Source organism: Natator depressus, chromosome 1 (assembly GCF_965152275.1).
Source record: "Natator depressus isolate rNatDep1 chromosome 1, rNatDep2.hap1, whole genome shotgun sequence".
NCBI classification, from domain to species: domain Eukaryota; kingdom Metazoa; phylum Chordata; order Testudines; family Cheloniidae; genus Natator; species Natator depressus.
In genome coordinates this window covers 253,947,133-253,964,315 of record NC_134234.1, presented here as the reverse complement: position 1 = coordinate 253,964,315, position 17,183 = coordinate 253,947,133, and the positions used below count along the sequence as shown (strand labels likewise).

The following is a 17,183-nucleotide window of genomic DNA, read 5'->3' as shown; positions in this document are numbered from 1 at the left end:
AACCACTGCAGGGAAAATACATCTCCTAAGGCCATATCTGAACTAAGCATCTATGATTACAAATTGTAAGTAATAGGAAGGAAATGCATTAGATTATCTTTTGTTTAATTTGTGAATTTTCCCTGTGCTAAGAGGGAGGTTTATTCCTGGTTTGGGTTTTTTTTGTAACTTTAGAGTTTTGCCTAGAGGGGAATCCTCTGTGTTTTGAATCTGATTACCCTGTAAAATTACCTTCCATCCTGATTTTATAGAGGTGCTTCTTTTATTTTGTTTTTATAATAAAGTTCTGTTTTTAAGAACCTGATTGGGTTTTAGTGACCTAAAAACCCAAGGGTCTGGTCTGTGCTCACCTTGTTTACCTATCTGGTTGGTAGATTATTCTCAAGCCTCCCCAGGAAAGGGGGTGAAGGGCTTTGGGGGAATATTTTGGGGAAACAGGAACTCCAAGTGGTCCTTTTTCTTAATCTTTGTCTAACTCACTTGGTGGTGGCAGCAGTACTCATCCAAGGACAAGGAAGGATTTGTGCCTTGGGGAAGGTTTTAACCTAAGCTGGTAGAAATAAGCTTAGGGGGTCTTTCATGCGGGTCCCCACATCTGTACCCTAGAGTTCAGAGTGGGGAGGGAACCCTGACAAAAGCACTTTGAGATAATTGGATAGAGAACACTATACAAGTGTGAATATTTATTTTATTAAGCAGGGTGGATCAGCATTCTTTGTTCTGTTTGATTTTAGACAGAAAAGGGTCCCCTGGGTACTATCAAGAAAGCCTCAGTGCAAAAAGCAATCTTCTTGAGATCAGAGGGTAAGCAGAGTGCTGATCGGGTAGAGTGCCCAACACCTTAGAGATAATAAAGAATATATGGGACTAATTTACTACTAGAGCACCAGTCAAAAGCCAGACCCCCTCATATTTTCCTTCAAGTAGCTAAGAGGAGACGGAAAGGGTGATTTAAATTAAATAAATGTTATTGCTATGACAGGGTACAAGGATAGCAGAATAAAATAGAGCATAATCCCAAGGGCCTGCACAACATAAACAATGGATTTTTATACCAAGTGGGGATTCTCCCCTCTTTTCAGGAAGTAAGACTGGGAGGAGAAAGGAGATCCACACATGTCCTCTAAAGTACTGGAAGAACAGATCTGAAGAATTCAGCAGTGTAGGTAGTGGGAAGAATAAACAGAAAATTAAGGAAAACCCAGATATTGCAGGAAGTTGGGTGGATGATGGAGGAAAGGTCATTAATAAGCTCTTATTAAGCACTTTAACTTTTTTAATAAGACTTCAGAGGCAATCCTGTCTATTGCAGACCGTTAAACCTAACTTCAGTACCAAGCAAATTGGTTGAAACTATAGTAAAGAACAGAATGATCAGACACATAGCTAAACACAATATGTTGGGAAAGCATCCACATGCCTTTTGTAAAGGGAAATCATGCCTCACCAGTCTATTAGAATTTTTGAGGGTGTCAACAAGCATGTGGACAGGGCTAATCCAGTGTATATAGTGTACTTGGATTTTCAGAAAGCCTTTGACAAGGTCTCTCACCAAAGGCTGTTAAGCAAACTAAGCAGTTATGGGATAAAAGGGAAGGTGCTCTCCTGGAACAGTAACTGGTTAAAAGACAGGAAACAAAGGGTAGGAATAAAAAGTCAGTTTTCAGAAGGGAGAGAGGTAAACAGCAGGGTCCCCCAAGGCTCTGTAGTGGGGCCAGTGCTGTTCAACATAACTGTAAATGATCTGAAAAAGAGGGTGAACAGAAAGGTGCCAAAATGTGAAGATGATACAAAATTACTCAAGAAAGCTAAGTTCAAAGCTGACTTCAAAGCATTATACAGGGATCTCACTAAACTGGGTGACCGGGCAACAAAATGGCAGATGAAATTCAGTGATAAGTGCAAAGTAATGCACATTAGAAAAAATAACCCCAACTATACATACAAAATGATGGGGTCTAAATTACCTGTTACCATTCAAGAAAGAGATCTTGGAGTCATTGTGGATAGTTCTCTAAAAATATCTGCTCAATGTGCACTGACAGTCAAAAGAGTTAATGTTAGGAACCATTACGAAAGGGATAGAAAATAAAACAGAAGATACTACAATGCCACATAACTCCATGATACGCCCACACCTTAAATACTGTGTGCGGTTCTGGTTACATCTAAAAAAGATATATTAGAATTGGAAAAGGTACAGAGAAGGGCAATCAAAATTATTAGAAATATGGAACAGTTTCCATATGAGGAGAGATTTAAAAGACGGGGACTGTTCAGCTGAGAAGAGGCAACTAAGGTGGGAAATGATAGAGGTCTATAAAATCATTAATGAGCTGGAGAAATTTAATAAGGAAGTGTTATTTATCCCTTCACACAGCACAACAACTAGGGTATCAAATTAATAGGTGTCAGGTTTAAAACAAACAAAAGGAAGTACTTCTTCACACAATGCACAGACAACCTGTAGAATTTTTGCCATGGGATGTTGTGAAGGCCAAAAGTACAACTGGGTTTGAAAAAGAATTAGATAAGTTCGTGGAGGACAGGTCCATCAATGGCTATTAGACAAGATGCTCCAGGTATCCCTAAATGTTCAACTGCTAGGAGGTGGGACTGGACTGGGGTACAGGGGATGGATCACTTAAAATTGCCCTGTTCGTTCCCTCTGAAGCATCCGGCACTGGCCACTGCAGATGACAGGACACTGGGCTAGATGGACCACTGGTCTGACCCAGTATGGCCAGTCTTACCAATAGCTCCACTTTACAGATGAGCAAACTAAGAGGCCACCCATCACCCGCCCCAAGGAACTAATTCCTGTGGCAACTCATGTCCCAGCATGGTACCAGCAGAAGACCTGCACTGCCCGAGTTCAGTATTAGATAAATAACATCCCCCCCCACCCCCTTTGTTTCTCCGGACGCCGCTCTCCGTCTCTCCCGCCCCCCTGCAGAGCCCACGGCGCAGGGCAGACAGGGGCCGGGGAAGGGTTTTCACGCTGAGCAATGCCCTGCAGCAACAATGCACGGGGGGGGGGGGGCAGGCCTAGCTCTGAGACACAAGGATGTGGTGGTGCCGCCAAATTTATGGGTCCCATCCTGGGGGCTTCGATCAGGCCCTCGCCCCAACAGCTCGGGGCCTAGCTTAGCCTTCCAAGCGCCCACGGCCGGGCGCAGCCTCAACCCGCTCCGGCCCCAGCGCAGCGCAGGACTAGCCCGGGTGGGTGGAAGGGAAGCAGTGCATTGTGGGACACTGGGGGATATGCAGGGCGCCGAGCGGGGCTCGGTGCACTGTGGGAAATTGAGGGACTGACTCTGCGCTCGCGCGCTCTGTCTCCCACTTGGAGTCAGCCTCGGGACTAGGGTGGTCTTTCTAGCCTGGCTCGCCGCCAGCTCGCGGCGCTCTTTGACGTCCTACAATGACGCGTGTTCTTTTCGTTTACGACAGCCCTGGCGGACTTTTGTGCTTTACGGCAACACTTGTCTTCCCCCACCGAGCGGAAGCGGAACAGCCCTGTCTGCTTTTACGACAGTTCGTCCGGGGGCGGGCGCGGCGTGATGACGTGTATGACTGTGCGCGCACCGCCCAAGCCCAGTCTTTCCGGTAGCCGGCACCCCCGGCCCGCGCGCATCTGCCTCCATCGAGACCCGCCGGGCCCCCGCAGGTGAGGGGGGGGCGCGCGCGTGTGCGCGGCCCCGCGGCTCGGAGTCTGCCGGGCCCGGATCCGCCCTGGACACGGGATCCCCCGGCCCAGAGGCCGCCGCCCGCGGGGAGCCCAGGCCTCGGCCCGCGGGGTGGGACAGGCCCGCGTGGCGTCTGCCCTGGCTGGGACAGAGGCCCGGCCTCCCCGCTGGGCTGCTCGGCTGGACCCTGGCTGCCGGGCACGGCTCCCGCACACGCCGAGCCGGGCCCTGCCGAGCCGAGTGACCATGTGCGGAGCGGGGCTGCTGACTCGCCGGTTCTCACTAACCTGCGGGACTCGCTGCTGCGGGATCTACCCCGGCCCAGCATGTAGGCCCAGATCCTCGAAGGTGTTTAGGTGGTTAGCTCCCGCTGATTTGCGTGAGTGTTAGGTGCCTAAATACCTTTGAGGAGCTGGGTCTTAGTGACACAGGATTAGACATTTCTGTGAATAAGGATAGCTGCTTCTTTGACACTAGCTAGGGCAATAAAGAACTATAAGGATAGCAGATCCCCGAGCATAAAGGCATAAAGTGGTCTCCAGCTGTGGTCAGAAAGAAACATCCATCAGGGAAAATAATTGTGCTATTATGCACAGTAAAGAGAGATATTAAACATTTTTTCTGGGGCTTTTTATATTGCTATTGGCAGAGGCAGGTTACTTGACTATTGATTTTTTTTTTTTTTTTTTTTTTTTTTTTTGTCTAACAGCTCAGTTGATAAGATTCTTACACAGGAAAGTAATTATTACATTACATACGGACAATGCTGTCAGAGCTCCTGAGACCTTCACCTTTTCCTTGACCCCAGAAATTCTGGGCAATGACCCTAACCCTGGAAACTTTTCTATGTGTGTGGCCTCATTAAAAATGGTGTTACCTTCTCTTGTCTTTTGAATAGGCATCATTGCCCAGTCACTGTCAGATGAAGTTTCCCAGCAGCCTCATTTTCAGTCTTGTAGGGTTAAAATGTTTCTAACACTTGATCACCCCCATCCCCCCCCTTTTTTTTTAAGGATTTTACAAGATGGCTAAATTCATGACACCTGTGATCCAGGACAACCCCTCAGGTTGGGGTCCATGTGCTGTTCCTGAGCAGTTCAAAGATATGCCATATCAGCCCTTCAGCAAAGGAGATCGTCTGGGAAAGGTACCTGTGCTAATGCTGCTAAATGAATCACTGGAGCAATCAGTTAATGCCCATGTATTCATCTGCATGGCAGTTCCTGTTAGCTGTTCTTGTCATGTGGGCTGTCTGAGTCCTGTACTGTTCCCTACAGTGCCCCCACACACACACTCACACATACCATTGGTGCTCCACTACTTATAGCTTCCTTTTCCCATATTGCAGGTGCTGCAAGAAGTGGTATATGAACCATGACTTCTTGATAGTGTGTGTATGCAGAGCAGGGAGTTTGAAAGAATATTGATAGTTATAAGATGATTGTAAGGTAGGCTCTGGAACATAAAGCACTAATTTCTCTCGATGAGTGGCATCTGGATTAAGCGATTGTGGAGAGCGAGTTTAAAATGTTGGTTGACACATGCTCATCAACTTTTCCTGGTTTTTTTTATTAGGTTGCAGACTGGACAGGAGCCACTTATCAGGACAAAAGATACACGAGTAAGTGCTATTTTGGTGGCTGCTCTTGTCTGAGATACTTCACGTGAGGTTTCTTCAGTCATCATCGATGCTTCCTTCCCTCATCGCTGTCTTTAGTAGTGTCTATGAAACCTATGTCCTACAGATCTCCACCAAGTGAGAGAAGTTTCTTGAACTCAGAAGTGTGCCCTACCCTTGGAGAGAGGCACCTGGGGCTGTCTCCATCCTTAGGGGTTTCTCCTGGCTTTGAGCTTCCTTGTGAAAAGGAACTTGTCTGGGAGGATGGGGGACCCTCCCACAATGGACTGCTCTAAGAGAAAAGCCCTACCTCTGGTATCAAGCTCGGGTGAGCCAACAGACAGGGTAGGCGTGCTAACGCTGAGCTCTTCTCATGAGGCATGGTTTACAAACCAGCAGTAAGGTAATTTGGGTCATTGTGTCCTCAGATAAGTACTCATCGCAGTTTGGTGGGGGAAGCCAGTATGCGTATTTTCATGAGGAGGATGAGACCAGCTTCCAGCTTGTGGACACAGCACGTACACAGAAGACGGCATACCAAAGGAATCGTATGAGATTTGCACAGGTATCTTGTACGTTTCCTGAACCGTTTCTGAAACAGTGGAATTGCTGTAAAGATATCACTTATAACCTGAACATCCCTTCCCTTCTCTTCCTCATTCTCAGAGGAACCTTCGGCGGGACAAGGACCGCCGGAACATGCTTCAGTTCAACATGCAGACCCTGCCTAAGAGCGCCAAACAGAAGGAGAGGTGAGGGCCCCAAACCTGAACTCTCTGCTGGTATTGGATCGCTGATCAGGTGTCTAGGTTTGCTAACTGGCTTCTGTCAATTGAGTTATTGTAACAAAAACCCAAGACTTCCAGGACAGGTCTTTTGCTAGGCTCTGCTATGGTTTGAAGTGATGGTTTCATGTGATGATTGTGGAACCAACAGGGTTTTCTAAGCCAAACTCAGGAAAATAAATTACTGTTGTAAAAACAGCATGTGCACCTTCTGAGAGCTGTAGTGCAATCTTCAAAGGCTGGGTTGTCCAACTGGTGTTGCCATTTTCAAAGAGTCATTGAGAGCATACAGTGCCTCAGCCTGCTGGGGGGTCCAGTAGTTCAGCAGATGCTCTGAGTGGCTTGGGACCTGAGAGCCCAGTGGTTTCAGCAGTGACTTGTGAAGATGCGAGTGCTGGGGACACGCTGATGGAACTGTGTCTCATGAGGTTGTCACATTCCTCTATTTACAGAGACCGTCTACGTCTACAAAAGAAATTTCAGAAGCAGTTCGGGGTGAGGCAGAAATGGGACCAAAAATCACAGGTAAAGTAACTGATTTTTAACTGTGCTGTTTGATCAGTTCCTCTGGCTGCTCTTATTATACAGACTTCAGTGTACCCTGTTCCCTGTGGTAGCATTCCTCTAACACGCTCCTCCTGCTGCTGTGCTCACACGAATCCTGATGTGCTGTGTCTCTTTCTTTCTTTCTTTCTTTCTTTGTCCATCTGCCCTTCCTCTGGCCACACAGCAGAAGCCTCGCGACTCCTCTGTTGAAGTTCGCAGTGACTGGGAGGTGAAGGAGGAGATGGATTTCCCTCGGCTGATGAAGATGCGCTATCTGGAGGTGTCAGAGCCACAGGACATGTGAGTTCAAGACAACTGAGGCTCCTGTGGGTATTTATTTTGACATAATCTGTGTGTGGAAAGGGATGGGTACTGGCTTGGGATCCAGTTTTATGAAGTTCCTTTTGGGGGAGGTGCACAAAGTCAGTAGAAATACTCTTGCCAATCACTGTGGTTCCCTGGCACTCTGAGATGGGGTTATTTGTGCTGGTGTCTCATGACTACTTACTCGTTATGTCTGCAGAGAGTGCTGTGGCGCCTTGGAATATTATGACAAAGCCTTTGACCGCATTACCACAAGGAATGAAAAGTCCTTGCGGAGCATCAAGCGCATCTTTCACACTGTCACCACTACTGATGACCCAGTCATTCGCAAGGTATTATTGTCCTTCCTGCCCATCAGCTCACAAGGTACACTAGTATGTATATTACTGTGTGGTATTTTTTGGACCCTCTGGTTCCCTGTCTGCCCTAAGCCAAGGGGTCCAAGATGGTCCTGCTTCCTGGAGTGAGAAGAGATTAACAGAAATATCCCAGGACCCTGCTCTTTAGACAGCAGAAATTTGTGATCTCCATACCAAAGGGAATGGTATTGGCCAAGGCAGAACTGATTAACACATGGATAGATATCAGCCAAAGGAAAGCCCTATTGTGGATGGGCAGATAAGCAGACCTACAGGCAAGAAGGATGAAGGAGAAGAGAAATGTCAGGGTCACAGATCTGATTCCCAAGATTTCTGGTCTTGAGAGGAAAGGATAATTCTTAGAGTGTTGCTGAAGTCAGGGACAGAGGATGAAGAACTTATTCTCTTCCTTGCAGATGCAAGTATCCCTTCTCTGTTATAAGTTCTGTCTTTTTTCCCCAACTTGTTGGGGCATTTTCAGGGCTGGATTTTCTGGGCAGCATTTGGCTGACCAACTTGTTGAATGAGTTCAGGTAGGATCAGTGGCATTTGACACGTTTGTGTCCAGATGTCATTGGTGTGCATCAGAGTCTTGTATCAGCCCAGTCTCCAGAGTCTAGAAGAAGGGAATCAGTGTCTGGTTTGCTAAGGCTGCAATTTACTTTTGGGTGGTGGGGAGAAGAATGTATGCTGTCTTCACTCACATTCTTCCCTCTGTCTGCAGCTGGCGAAGACCCAGGGAAATGTGTTTGCCACAGACGCCATCCTGGCCACACTGATGAGCTGTACTCGCTCTGTGTATTCCTGGGACATCATTGTCCAGAGAGTTGGATCCAAGCTCTTCTTTGACAAGAGGGACAATTCTGACTTCGGTGAGGAGGTTGCTAGGATCAAGGTTGGGCAAGGGAACAAATTACAGCTTTTTGCATTTAGTGTTCCTTATCCCCTTTAAGTCAATATTACCTCTCAAGTGTCCACACTGTGTCTTGAACAACCCAACAGCTGCACTACCTGCATGTGCTTTGAACAGATTTGGTGCACAGTATGAGGCTTGAGTGCCCTTTTCAGAGGGTAACTATCCTCCTGATGATCGTTTGAACTTGGCTCTTTTCCCAGACCTGCTGACAGTGAGCGAAACTGCTAATGAACCACCACAGGACGAGGGCAACTCCTTTAATTCACCTCGCAACCTGGCCATGGAAGCAACCTACATCAACCACAACTTCTCCCAGCAATGTCTGAGAATGGTAAGAGGCAAGTGAGCTTAGCAAGGCCTATCACGCAGACAGTACTGTGGAAGACTGAGTCTGCAGGTCTGGAACTTACTATTAATATCGGTGCTGGAGCAGCCTCTTATTAGAGTGAGAGGCACCTCTATTTGCAGTGTTACTTTACATATAAATCATTCCAGTTCTGGATGTGTGGATTAACTTTGTGCAGGTGGGGGGGTTTGTAGAGAGAACACCCCTCTTCTTCATGGAGCATTCCATGAAGGGGAAATCCCACCCCATCACTGAACCAGTCAGGATTGTGACAGCATTGAGACAAATTAAAATGCTCTGTGGAATGCTGGATGCTGATTGGCTGAGGGAAAGAGTCTTTAGTTCCAAGGGGAGATGGCAGGTGAGTGGCTGCTGGTGATGTGGACGTATTGGAGAAAGTCCAGAGAAGAGCCACAAAAATGATTAATAGGTCACGTTTTTCAGACCATAAGGAAAGATGCGGGGGTGGAATGGATTTGTTTAGTCTGGAAAAGAGAACTGACAGGGGACATAAGTTTTCAAGTACATAACAGGTTGTTATAAAAAGGAAGGTGATAAATTGTTCTCCTTCACCACAGAGGACAGTACAAGAAGTAGTGGGCTTAAGTTGCAGCAAGGAAGATTTAAGGTTAGACGTTAAGAATAACTTCCTGTCAGGGTAGTTAAGCACTGCAACGAATTACTTAAGGAGGTTGTGGAATCTCCGTCATTGGACGTTTTTAAGAACAGGTTAGACAAACACCTGTCAGGGATAGTCTAATCTAGATAATACTTAGTACTGCCTCAGAGCAGGGGACTGGACTAGGTGACCTATTGAGGTCCCTTCTGGTCCTACATTTCTGTGATTTTATTATTCATATCTATGATTGTGTTTCTGATCAGCTGCCTTAATTCTCTCAAGTTGTTGGGCTTCTCGTGATTTGTCCTGGCTTTCTCTGCAGGGGAAGGAAAAATACAAGTTTCCCAACCCAAACCCGTTTGTGGAGGATGACATGGATAAGAACGAAGTGGCCTCTGTTGCATACCGGTGTGTTGTTTGCTTCAAGCATGCATATAGGTTTGGGGAGGGAGTTTCAGAAGGGGGTGGAGTGTGACTTCTATTAACAGCTTGCTAGTGGTAGTGTGACTAAAGCTTTATTTCCCAGGGACATTGCCACACTGTGATGTGAGAGATTCTGGGACTTATGCTTCAGGGTGGTATCTCTCACCTTCATACTGGGTTTGAAAGGAGCGGGGTGAAATCCTCGCTGTGGGCCGATAGGGGAGGAAGGGTCTGGCTTTTGTGACTGCTTAAGCGGATCCAGGAGCTGGGGTGGAAAATAACACAGCAGATTGTTTGCTTGCAGGTACCGAAGGTGGAAACTGGGAGATGACATAGACCTGATTGTCCGCTGTGAACACGACGGAGTGATGACAGGAGCTGGCGGAGAAGTATCATTCATCAACATCAAAACACTGAACGAATGGGATTCCAGGGTGAGGAAGAACTAGATACCAAACCTCTCTAGGTCCTCCATTGCTGTCTGATGTACCAGGTACAGCAGGCAAGACGTGAGACAAGCCTCTTGCGTCACCCCATGTATCTGTTATGTCATTACATCCCATCAGAAAACAATGACTGCGGAGGACCATCAGTGCCAGCTAAACTGACTCCGCGTCTCCCAAGTGCTGGGTAGTCTGTTTGAACCCTCTTCCAGGCTCCTGCATTTCATGTGATAGCCAGTCTGATGGAGCTCTCCCTTGACTTTTTTCCCCGGCCAGCACCCTGTATACTGGCCAGTACGTATCACTCCTTCCAGAATCAAGGAGTCCTTTTAAGCCTCCCATCTCTTCTCTGCATAGTATAATTGGGTAGCTCGCAGGTGATCCCTATGTGTTCTCATCATAGTTGCGGAGATAATTGCACCCATGGCTTGTTGACTGTCAGTTTGACCTCTCTTTTCAGCATTGCAATGGAGTGGACTGGCGTCAGAAGCTAGATTCTCAGAGAGGAGCTGTGATTGCCACCGAGCTGAAAAACAACAGTTACAAATTAGCCCGTTGGACATGTTGTGCACTGCTGGCTGGATCGGAGTATCTTAAACTTGGGTGAGACCAATATAGGATTTGTCTGTCAAGTACCTTCTAAATGCTTTTGCTGTCATGTGGTGGTATATATGTATGGGAGAGCTGGTTTTAGGACCTGTACAATCACAGAATTCCCTCCCATTTTTATTCCGTTTGGCAAACCAAAAACTACTTTTGAATATATTTTAGCATTGGTGACTGGGGCAGAATGGGGTACAACGCAGACTGTTGTTTGAGGCAAGCTGCTTCCCCACAATGTCCTGCTGACTGACCACCTGTACATGTGACAGTGGAGTTCAGTGTCCATGGCCCATTCAGTTCTTGGCTTGTCTGCTGAACATAGGACATAATTATAGTGGTTAATGTGGTACCCGTTTAGATCTTGACTGAGTCTCCTGGCACATCCTCGAGAGATGTATTGGCGGGGGGTCTGTGACTTGAACCTGGCAACTTAAAAGTGAATGGCCCTATGTCCCATTACTGATCTCCTGAGCAATCCACTCCTGATATTAGCCTCTCCTTCTTCCAGTCCCCAAAGCACCTTAGCCAAGTGGCTTTTTCCTTGTTTATTTCAAAATGTTGGCACAGAGTTGATGCAGTTCTCTTAATTAGAACCCCCCTCTGCTGGCCAGCCGACCTAGTCAGTTGCACAACAGAAGCTTTGGGTGCTGGTTTGTACCATGTATATTTCTCTTTCATTGACATTTTAAATCAACTTTGTTGCTGCGACACACTTTCTCGAACACTTTTTTCATCTCTGGTGACTGGGTGTTTAAAATAAGATGCTTGATATTTCAAATCTAGCTTCTTTGCCATCTCTCTGGTTTCAGACCACCTGATGTGACGTGCAGCTGCCTCAGACTAATTTGTTGTTTGAATCAGAACTCCCTGCTAAGGACTCTATTGTTAAATCTCTGTCTTTCCTGTTTGTGGGACCTGGGAATCATCTCCTTTATCACCTCTTTTGTTTTGGACGATGGAAGTGTAGTTCCTGCTCTCTTCAGCTTAGCAACCCTATCCATTTTACTCTGGCCTGGTCTACATTACAGAGTTAGATTGACATAAGGCATCTTACGTTGACCTAACTCTGTAAGCATCTACATTACAATGTAGCTCCCAGTGATGTAAATCCCCCACTACGTCAACTTAATAACTCTACCTCCGTGACAGGTGTAGTAGTTAGGGTGACATAGTGTCCATACAGACACTGCGTTACTTACGTTGCCTCACCTGGGACTCACACCTGGAGCCCCCCTGCTGCTGGGGGCTGACAGCCCAAGCTGTGAGCCTCGGCGGCAGGGGGGCTCCAAGCTGTGAGCCTGCGGGGCGGCGGGACTCCAGCCATCAATGCCCCACACAGTTAAGTCAATGGAAGCACTCCTGATGAGGACACACACTGCTGACAGAAGGACTTTTGTGTTTTGTGAAACACTGCTTTAATTACTGCAGTGACTGTACACTGACTTGACTTAATTTGGTAGTGTAGACAAGCCCTCAGTTACTGTCTGAGACACAGGATTGGCTCCCCAGAAGGGAGTCCTGTCCATTTTCCCCTTTGAAGTGGGGGGTTGATTCCTGCGGCTCAGCCCAGAAGTTAAAATCTAAGTGATCACCTCATTTTGGTGACTTCCCTGTGAAGTCTGGGCTGGGGCATTGAATTTCCTGACCTTTTTTGCCTTTCCTCCCCAGGTATGTGTCCCGTTACCACGTAAAGGACTCTGCACGCCACGTGATCTTGGGCACACAGCAGTTCAAGCCGAATGAGTTTGCCAGCCAGATTAACCTGAGTATGGAGAACGCATGGGGCATCCTGCGTTGTGTCATTGACGTCTGCATGAAACTGGATGAGGGCAAATACCTCATCCTCAAAGACCCCAACAAGCAAGTGATCCGGGTTTACAGTCTCCCTGATGGCACCTTCAGCTCCGATGAGGAGGATGATGATGAAGAGGAGGAGGAGGAAGAGGAAGGTCTGTAGAATGCTCAGTGGCGCTGGTGCTCAGTGACTGAGGCCTGAGAGAAAGGGGGTAATGTAACTGGGGGATTAGATCTCAGAATTTCCAAGCTGCCTATCTAGGTGAGAGGTGGTGTGTGGAGAGTACAGTCACTGTGGATCTTTCGATCAGTGGTGAAAGCAGAGTAAACCTGTTAACTACTCCCAGAGACTGGAAGACTAATGAAATAAATACAAAGGAACCTAGAGAGATCTAAAAACATGAGAAGAGAGTTGCAACGAATCTCACATGTGGGGAGGGGCGGGGACTAATTCATCTGAGAGGAAAACATATTCTGAAACCCTGAGTGGAAGGGGGAGTAACTTGGAAAGGAAAGCTCAGCTCAGTAATACTGTGACATGGGGGGTGGTAGTGACTGATTTCAGCACAAATGGCAGGTGCTCAGTGCTACTGAGAATCAAGCCACTATCATGATATTTAGATAAAGAGGAGCAAATCCAAAGTGAGACATTAAAAATGAGCGGCTAAACCAATTAAGCTAATGAGTCCCTTTCAAATGGATGACTGGAAAGCGAGTGTGGGTGCGCTAGTCATGTAGACTGGGAGACTTTCTACAAGTAAGGAAAATCCTGGGGCAAGTGCTGGCTCACCTCCCCACTACCTGAAACAATCCCTGATCCCTGGCATGTGCTCCTCGTGTTCTATCTCCACTGTGGGAGGCAAGCCAACTTGAAGCTCATGTTCATGGGATGTTAAAAAGGTGTGAATGCTGTTTTAAGCTCTTTGTAGACTTGGGCAGATCTGTTGGACTTGGATCTGTTCACTATTTGAAGGTTTTCTGAATAGTCATAATAGCTAAAGACTTTTTTTAATTAATTTTTTTTAAGATTCTCAAGTGAATCACGCAGCAACAAAAATAATCTGTAGCAATTTATGTGGTCGTGTTGTTTTGTTGTAGATGTGGCCCTAATGAACAGTCTTGTACTGGGTGAAAAGGGCAGGCAAGATTGTGCCATGAAGAGTAAAAGAGATTTTGTTGTTGTTGTTGTTGTGGCATTTTCTCGGGGGAGGGGGTGTCTGCTGCTTCACCTTGTCCCACCACAACCTCTTTTCTCTCTTTCAGAGGAAGAGAGCTAAACCCTGTGGTCAGGGAGCAGGGGCTTCAGTGACCAAACGCTCGTCCCACCCCTGTGTTGTTGTGGGTGGAATCTTAGCTGAACCTTTGCACCGTGCTCATTTACAAGTTTAATTAACGGAATAAAGAGTTTTGTTCTGTTTAATGAGTTTGTTGTTCATTGTCTTATGGATAAATATGCTGTACACCGAAACCTACCTTACAAATGTGGTGTGAAAAGAAACCCTGGGAGGAAAGCAGCTGTTGAAATGGCAAGTGAGCTGTTGTAATAAAGTATGCTGCTTTACAAAAAGTTTACCACCTCCAACTATTTTGTATGTCTTCTCTGCCACCATTTTGTGCTAGTGTTTTCCTGCTTCACCCAGTTGGGAAGAGGTGAGTATTCTTCTCTACTGCAGTAAAGGAAATAGAGGTTAAACAGTTTTTCCTCTTCTCCCGGGTACAATGAGTGGTGATATCAGAGACCTCAGTGCATCTGAAATATGTGTAACTATTGGTATCCCTTTCTGACTGACAGCACGCTGGTATAGAGCCACAATGAGTATTAGCTCCTCTGACAGCTCGTAGTTTGGAACATCAAAAAGTGCCCTAGGTTGGGGTTTCTCCCATGAAGGAATTCCCAGTCAAGCTAATGTAGATGTCTCAGTTCTGCAGAGGGGGGTGGTACTAATAGTTTTGGCAGGCTGAAGTGGTTGGATGAGGGTACTGCAGGGTTTTCTCTATCCCACCAAAAAGAAAAGGAGTACTTGTGGCACCTTAGAGACTAACAAATGTATCTGAGCATAAGCTTTCGTGGGCTACAGCTGTAGCTCACGAAAGCTTATGCTCAGATAAGTTTGTTAGTCTCTAAGGTGCCACAAGTACTCCTTTTCTTTTTGCGAATACAGACTAACGCGGCTGCTACTCTGAAATCTATCCCACCAGTTCCCTTGTGGACTTATGTCTTATCTGGTGCAGGGGAAAGAACATGCTAATCTTCAGATTGTAAGTGTAGAAAATGAGGAGTGGTTTCAGAGTGGTAGCTGTGTTAGTCTGTATCAGCAAAAACAACTAGGAGTCCTTGTGGCACCTTAGAGACTAAGACCTACTTCATCAGATGCCTGGAGTGAAAAATACAGTAAGCAGCATAAATATTACAGCACATGAAAAGATGGGAGTTGCCTTACCAAGTGTGGGGTCAGTGCTTATGAGGCCAATTCAATTAAGGTGGAACTGGCCTATTCTCAACAGTTGACAAGAAGAGGTGAATATCAAGAGAGGGAAAACTACTTTTGTAGTGCTAAGGAGGCCAATGCAATCAAGGTGGACATCGCCCATTTCCAAATGTTGACAAGATGTATCAGCAGAGGAAAAATTTACTTTTCGTAGTGACCCATCCACTCCCAGTCTTTATTCAGGCCTAATTTGATGGTGTCCAGTTTGCAGATTAATTCCAGTTCTGCAGTTTCTCGTTGAAGTCTGTTTTTGAAGTTTTTTTTTGTTGAAGAATTGCCACTTTTAAGTCTGTTATTGAGCGTCCAGGGAGATTGAAGTGCTCTCCTACTGGTTTTTGAATGTTACAATTCTTGACGTCTGATTTGTGTCCATTATTTTGCATAGAGGCTGTTCGTTTTGGCCAATGTACATGGAAGAGGGGCATTGCTGACACATGAGGACATATCACATTGGTAGATATGCAGGTGAATAAGCCCCTGATGGTGTGGCTGCTGTGGTTAGGTCCATGATGAGGACAGGCTACTGTCAATAGGTTGCTACTCCCCTGCCTCCTAATGTACTGGTGTATTAGTGGAGGGAGGTACTAAATACCATTTCATTAGCACTTTTGATTCCAAAGTGCTTTTCAATTTAATATATAGCACTCATTTTGCCTGCCACAGAGGCCTAACTCTCTCTGCTATTCAATACTGCCACCCTCTTAATAATGCAATGTATTACCAGTCCTACCTTGATCAGTGTGGCTACAGCTATAGGGGAACCTCCTACAGCAAACTACTTCCCCTGAATTTGCTACCAGGTGTGTATACAGTATTTCCCTTGCTTTAGATCATACAGATGGAATGCTAGTCTGCTCTTCTCTCCCTTCACCAATCTCTTCCAGCAAGAATTACTTCTCAGAATCCTGCAAAGGGATTTCACACAGGCCTGGAATTCAGCTCCCTTCCAGATGCATCAGGCTGTGCCCCCTCTCCATGAGCTACCCTAGACTCCTCTTCTTCCTGGAAAGAAGCATTTGCCCCCTTAGCCGTATTGGGTGGGGGGCAGTGCTATGCAAAGGCCTGTACTATCAATTGTCCAAGGTATCAAAAGTCCAGCTCTCCCTGTTACGTACAATTGTTTCCAAGTCAGCAAAAGTTGGACACAAATAGACTAGTACAACCTGGCTTGTTTACATTAAAAGAACTGTGATAAGGGGTCAAGTTGAGGTCATATGAGAATGAGCAAAGTCTAGAAATTAGAGAAAACATATATAGTTTAATCACTGATGTGTTTTGACTGGTTAGTGGTAATGGGAGGAGGTTACCACTCCTTTAACATTGTTTATTTGGGGTTCAGTAAATGAGAGCAAGCAGGGGGAATGCAAGTACTGGAAGGAGTGAGCTTTTTGATTGTAGATTCCATTGCCTCCTAGGCTTCACCATCACATCATGGGGCTTTCTGGATCTTGAGGTACTTCCAAACTGGGCCAGAGAGTGGGACCTAGACGACATGACTTCCCCCACACACTTTGGTTAGAGCTAAATCCCAAACAACACCTGGAATGTGAGACATGGGATCCTGCTATCACCCCCACCCTCATATCATATTCCTTACCCACTTGATTTCTTCTCTTTCTCAGCCTTCTTCTGTCTAAAGAGAGTCTGGCTTAGGCAGTGGAGGCAATTCCATCTTTTGCAACACTGTTGCAAGCCTATGACTAGAAAGGCAACTAAAAGCAATGCCTTAAAAGCCAGTCTCACCATTGTTGATGACACTGTGCTGTGCCTGTGTTTCTGCAGCAGTGAGGTTGCAAGTGAAAGTTGGCACCAGAGACAGAAGCTGCATTCCCTTATTTGTGCTGCTATTCTCCCCATTTGTGCTGTGGTCTTATTTTGTCTTAAAGGAAACAGGATCAGACTTCAGCAACAGCTCCAGCCCATCTCAACTCTTTTCCATTTCCCCAGAAAGGACACTTATTACCATGTCAAAAAAGCAAACAGGATGTTAGGAATCATTAAAAAGGGGATAGAGAATATCTTATTGCCCTTATATAAATGCATGGTACGCCCACATCTTGAATACTGCTTACAGATGTGGTCTCCTCCTCTCAAAAAAGATATACTGGCATTAGAAAAGGTTCAGAGAAGGGCAACTAAAATGATTAGGGGTTTGGAAGAGGTCCCATATGAGGAGAGATTAAAGAGGGTAGGACTTTTCAGCTTGGAAAAGAGGAGACTAGGGGGATATGA

At 46.2% G+C, this 17,183-nt stretch overlaps 1 protein-coding gene across 2 annotated transcripts; it reads left to right on the top strand.

Annotated features, from left to right (window-relative positions):
- The first annotated feature begins 3,513 nt into the window (after window positions 1–3,513).
- On the top strand, window positions 3,514–13,933 carry EIF3D (eukaryotic translation initiation factor 3 subunit D). Of its 2 annotated transcripts, none has more exons than XM_074941514.1 (15): window positions 3,514–3,667; window positions 4,700–4,833; window positions 5,262–5,307; window positions 5,733–5,869; window positions 5,971–6,056; window positions 6,542–6,614; window positions 6,823–6,935; window positions 7,159–7,291; window positions 8,043–8,190; window positions 8,435–8,565; window positions 9,522–9,607; window positions 9,927–10,056; window positions 10,526–10,668; window positions 12,337–12,617; window positions 13,726–13,928. In XM_074941514.1, exons 2-15 carry the CDS (start codon window positions 4,711–4,713, stop codon window positions 13,737–13,739), a joined length of 1,644 nt encoding a protein of 547 aa, XP_074797615.1. In that variant the 5' UTR covers window positions 3,514–3,667; window positions 4,700–4,710; the 3' UTR covers window positions 13,740–13,928. The 2 variants fall into 2 exon arrangements, with proteins under 2 accessions (XP_074797615.1, XP_074797616.1); XM_074941515.1 differs by having other exon boundaries at window positions 3,650–3,667; window positions 6,820–6,935; window positions 13,726–13,933.
- Window positions 13,934–17,183: the final 3,250 nt, after the last annotated feature.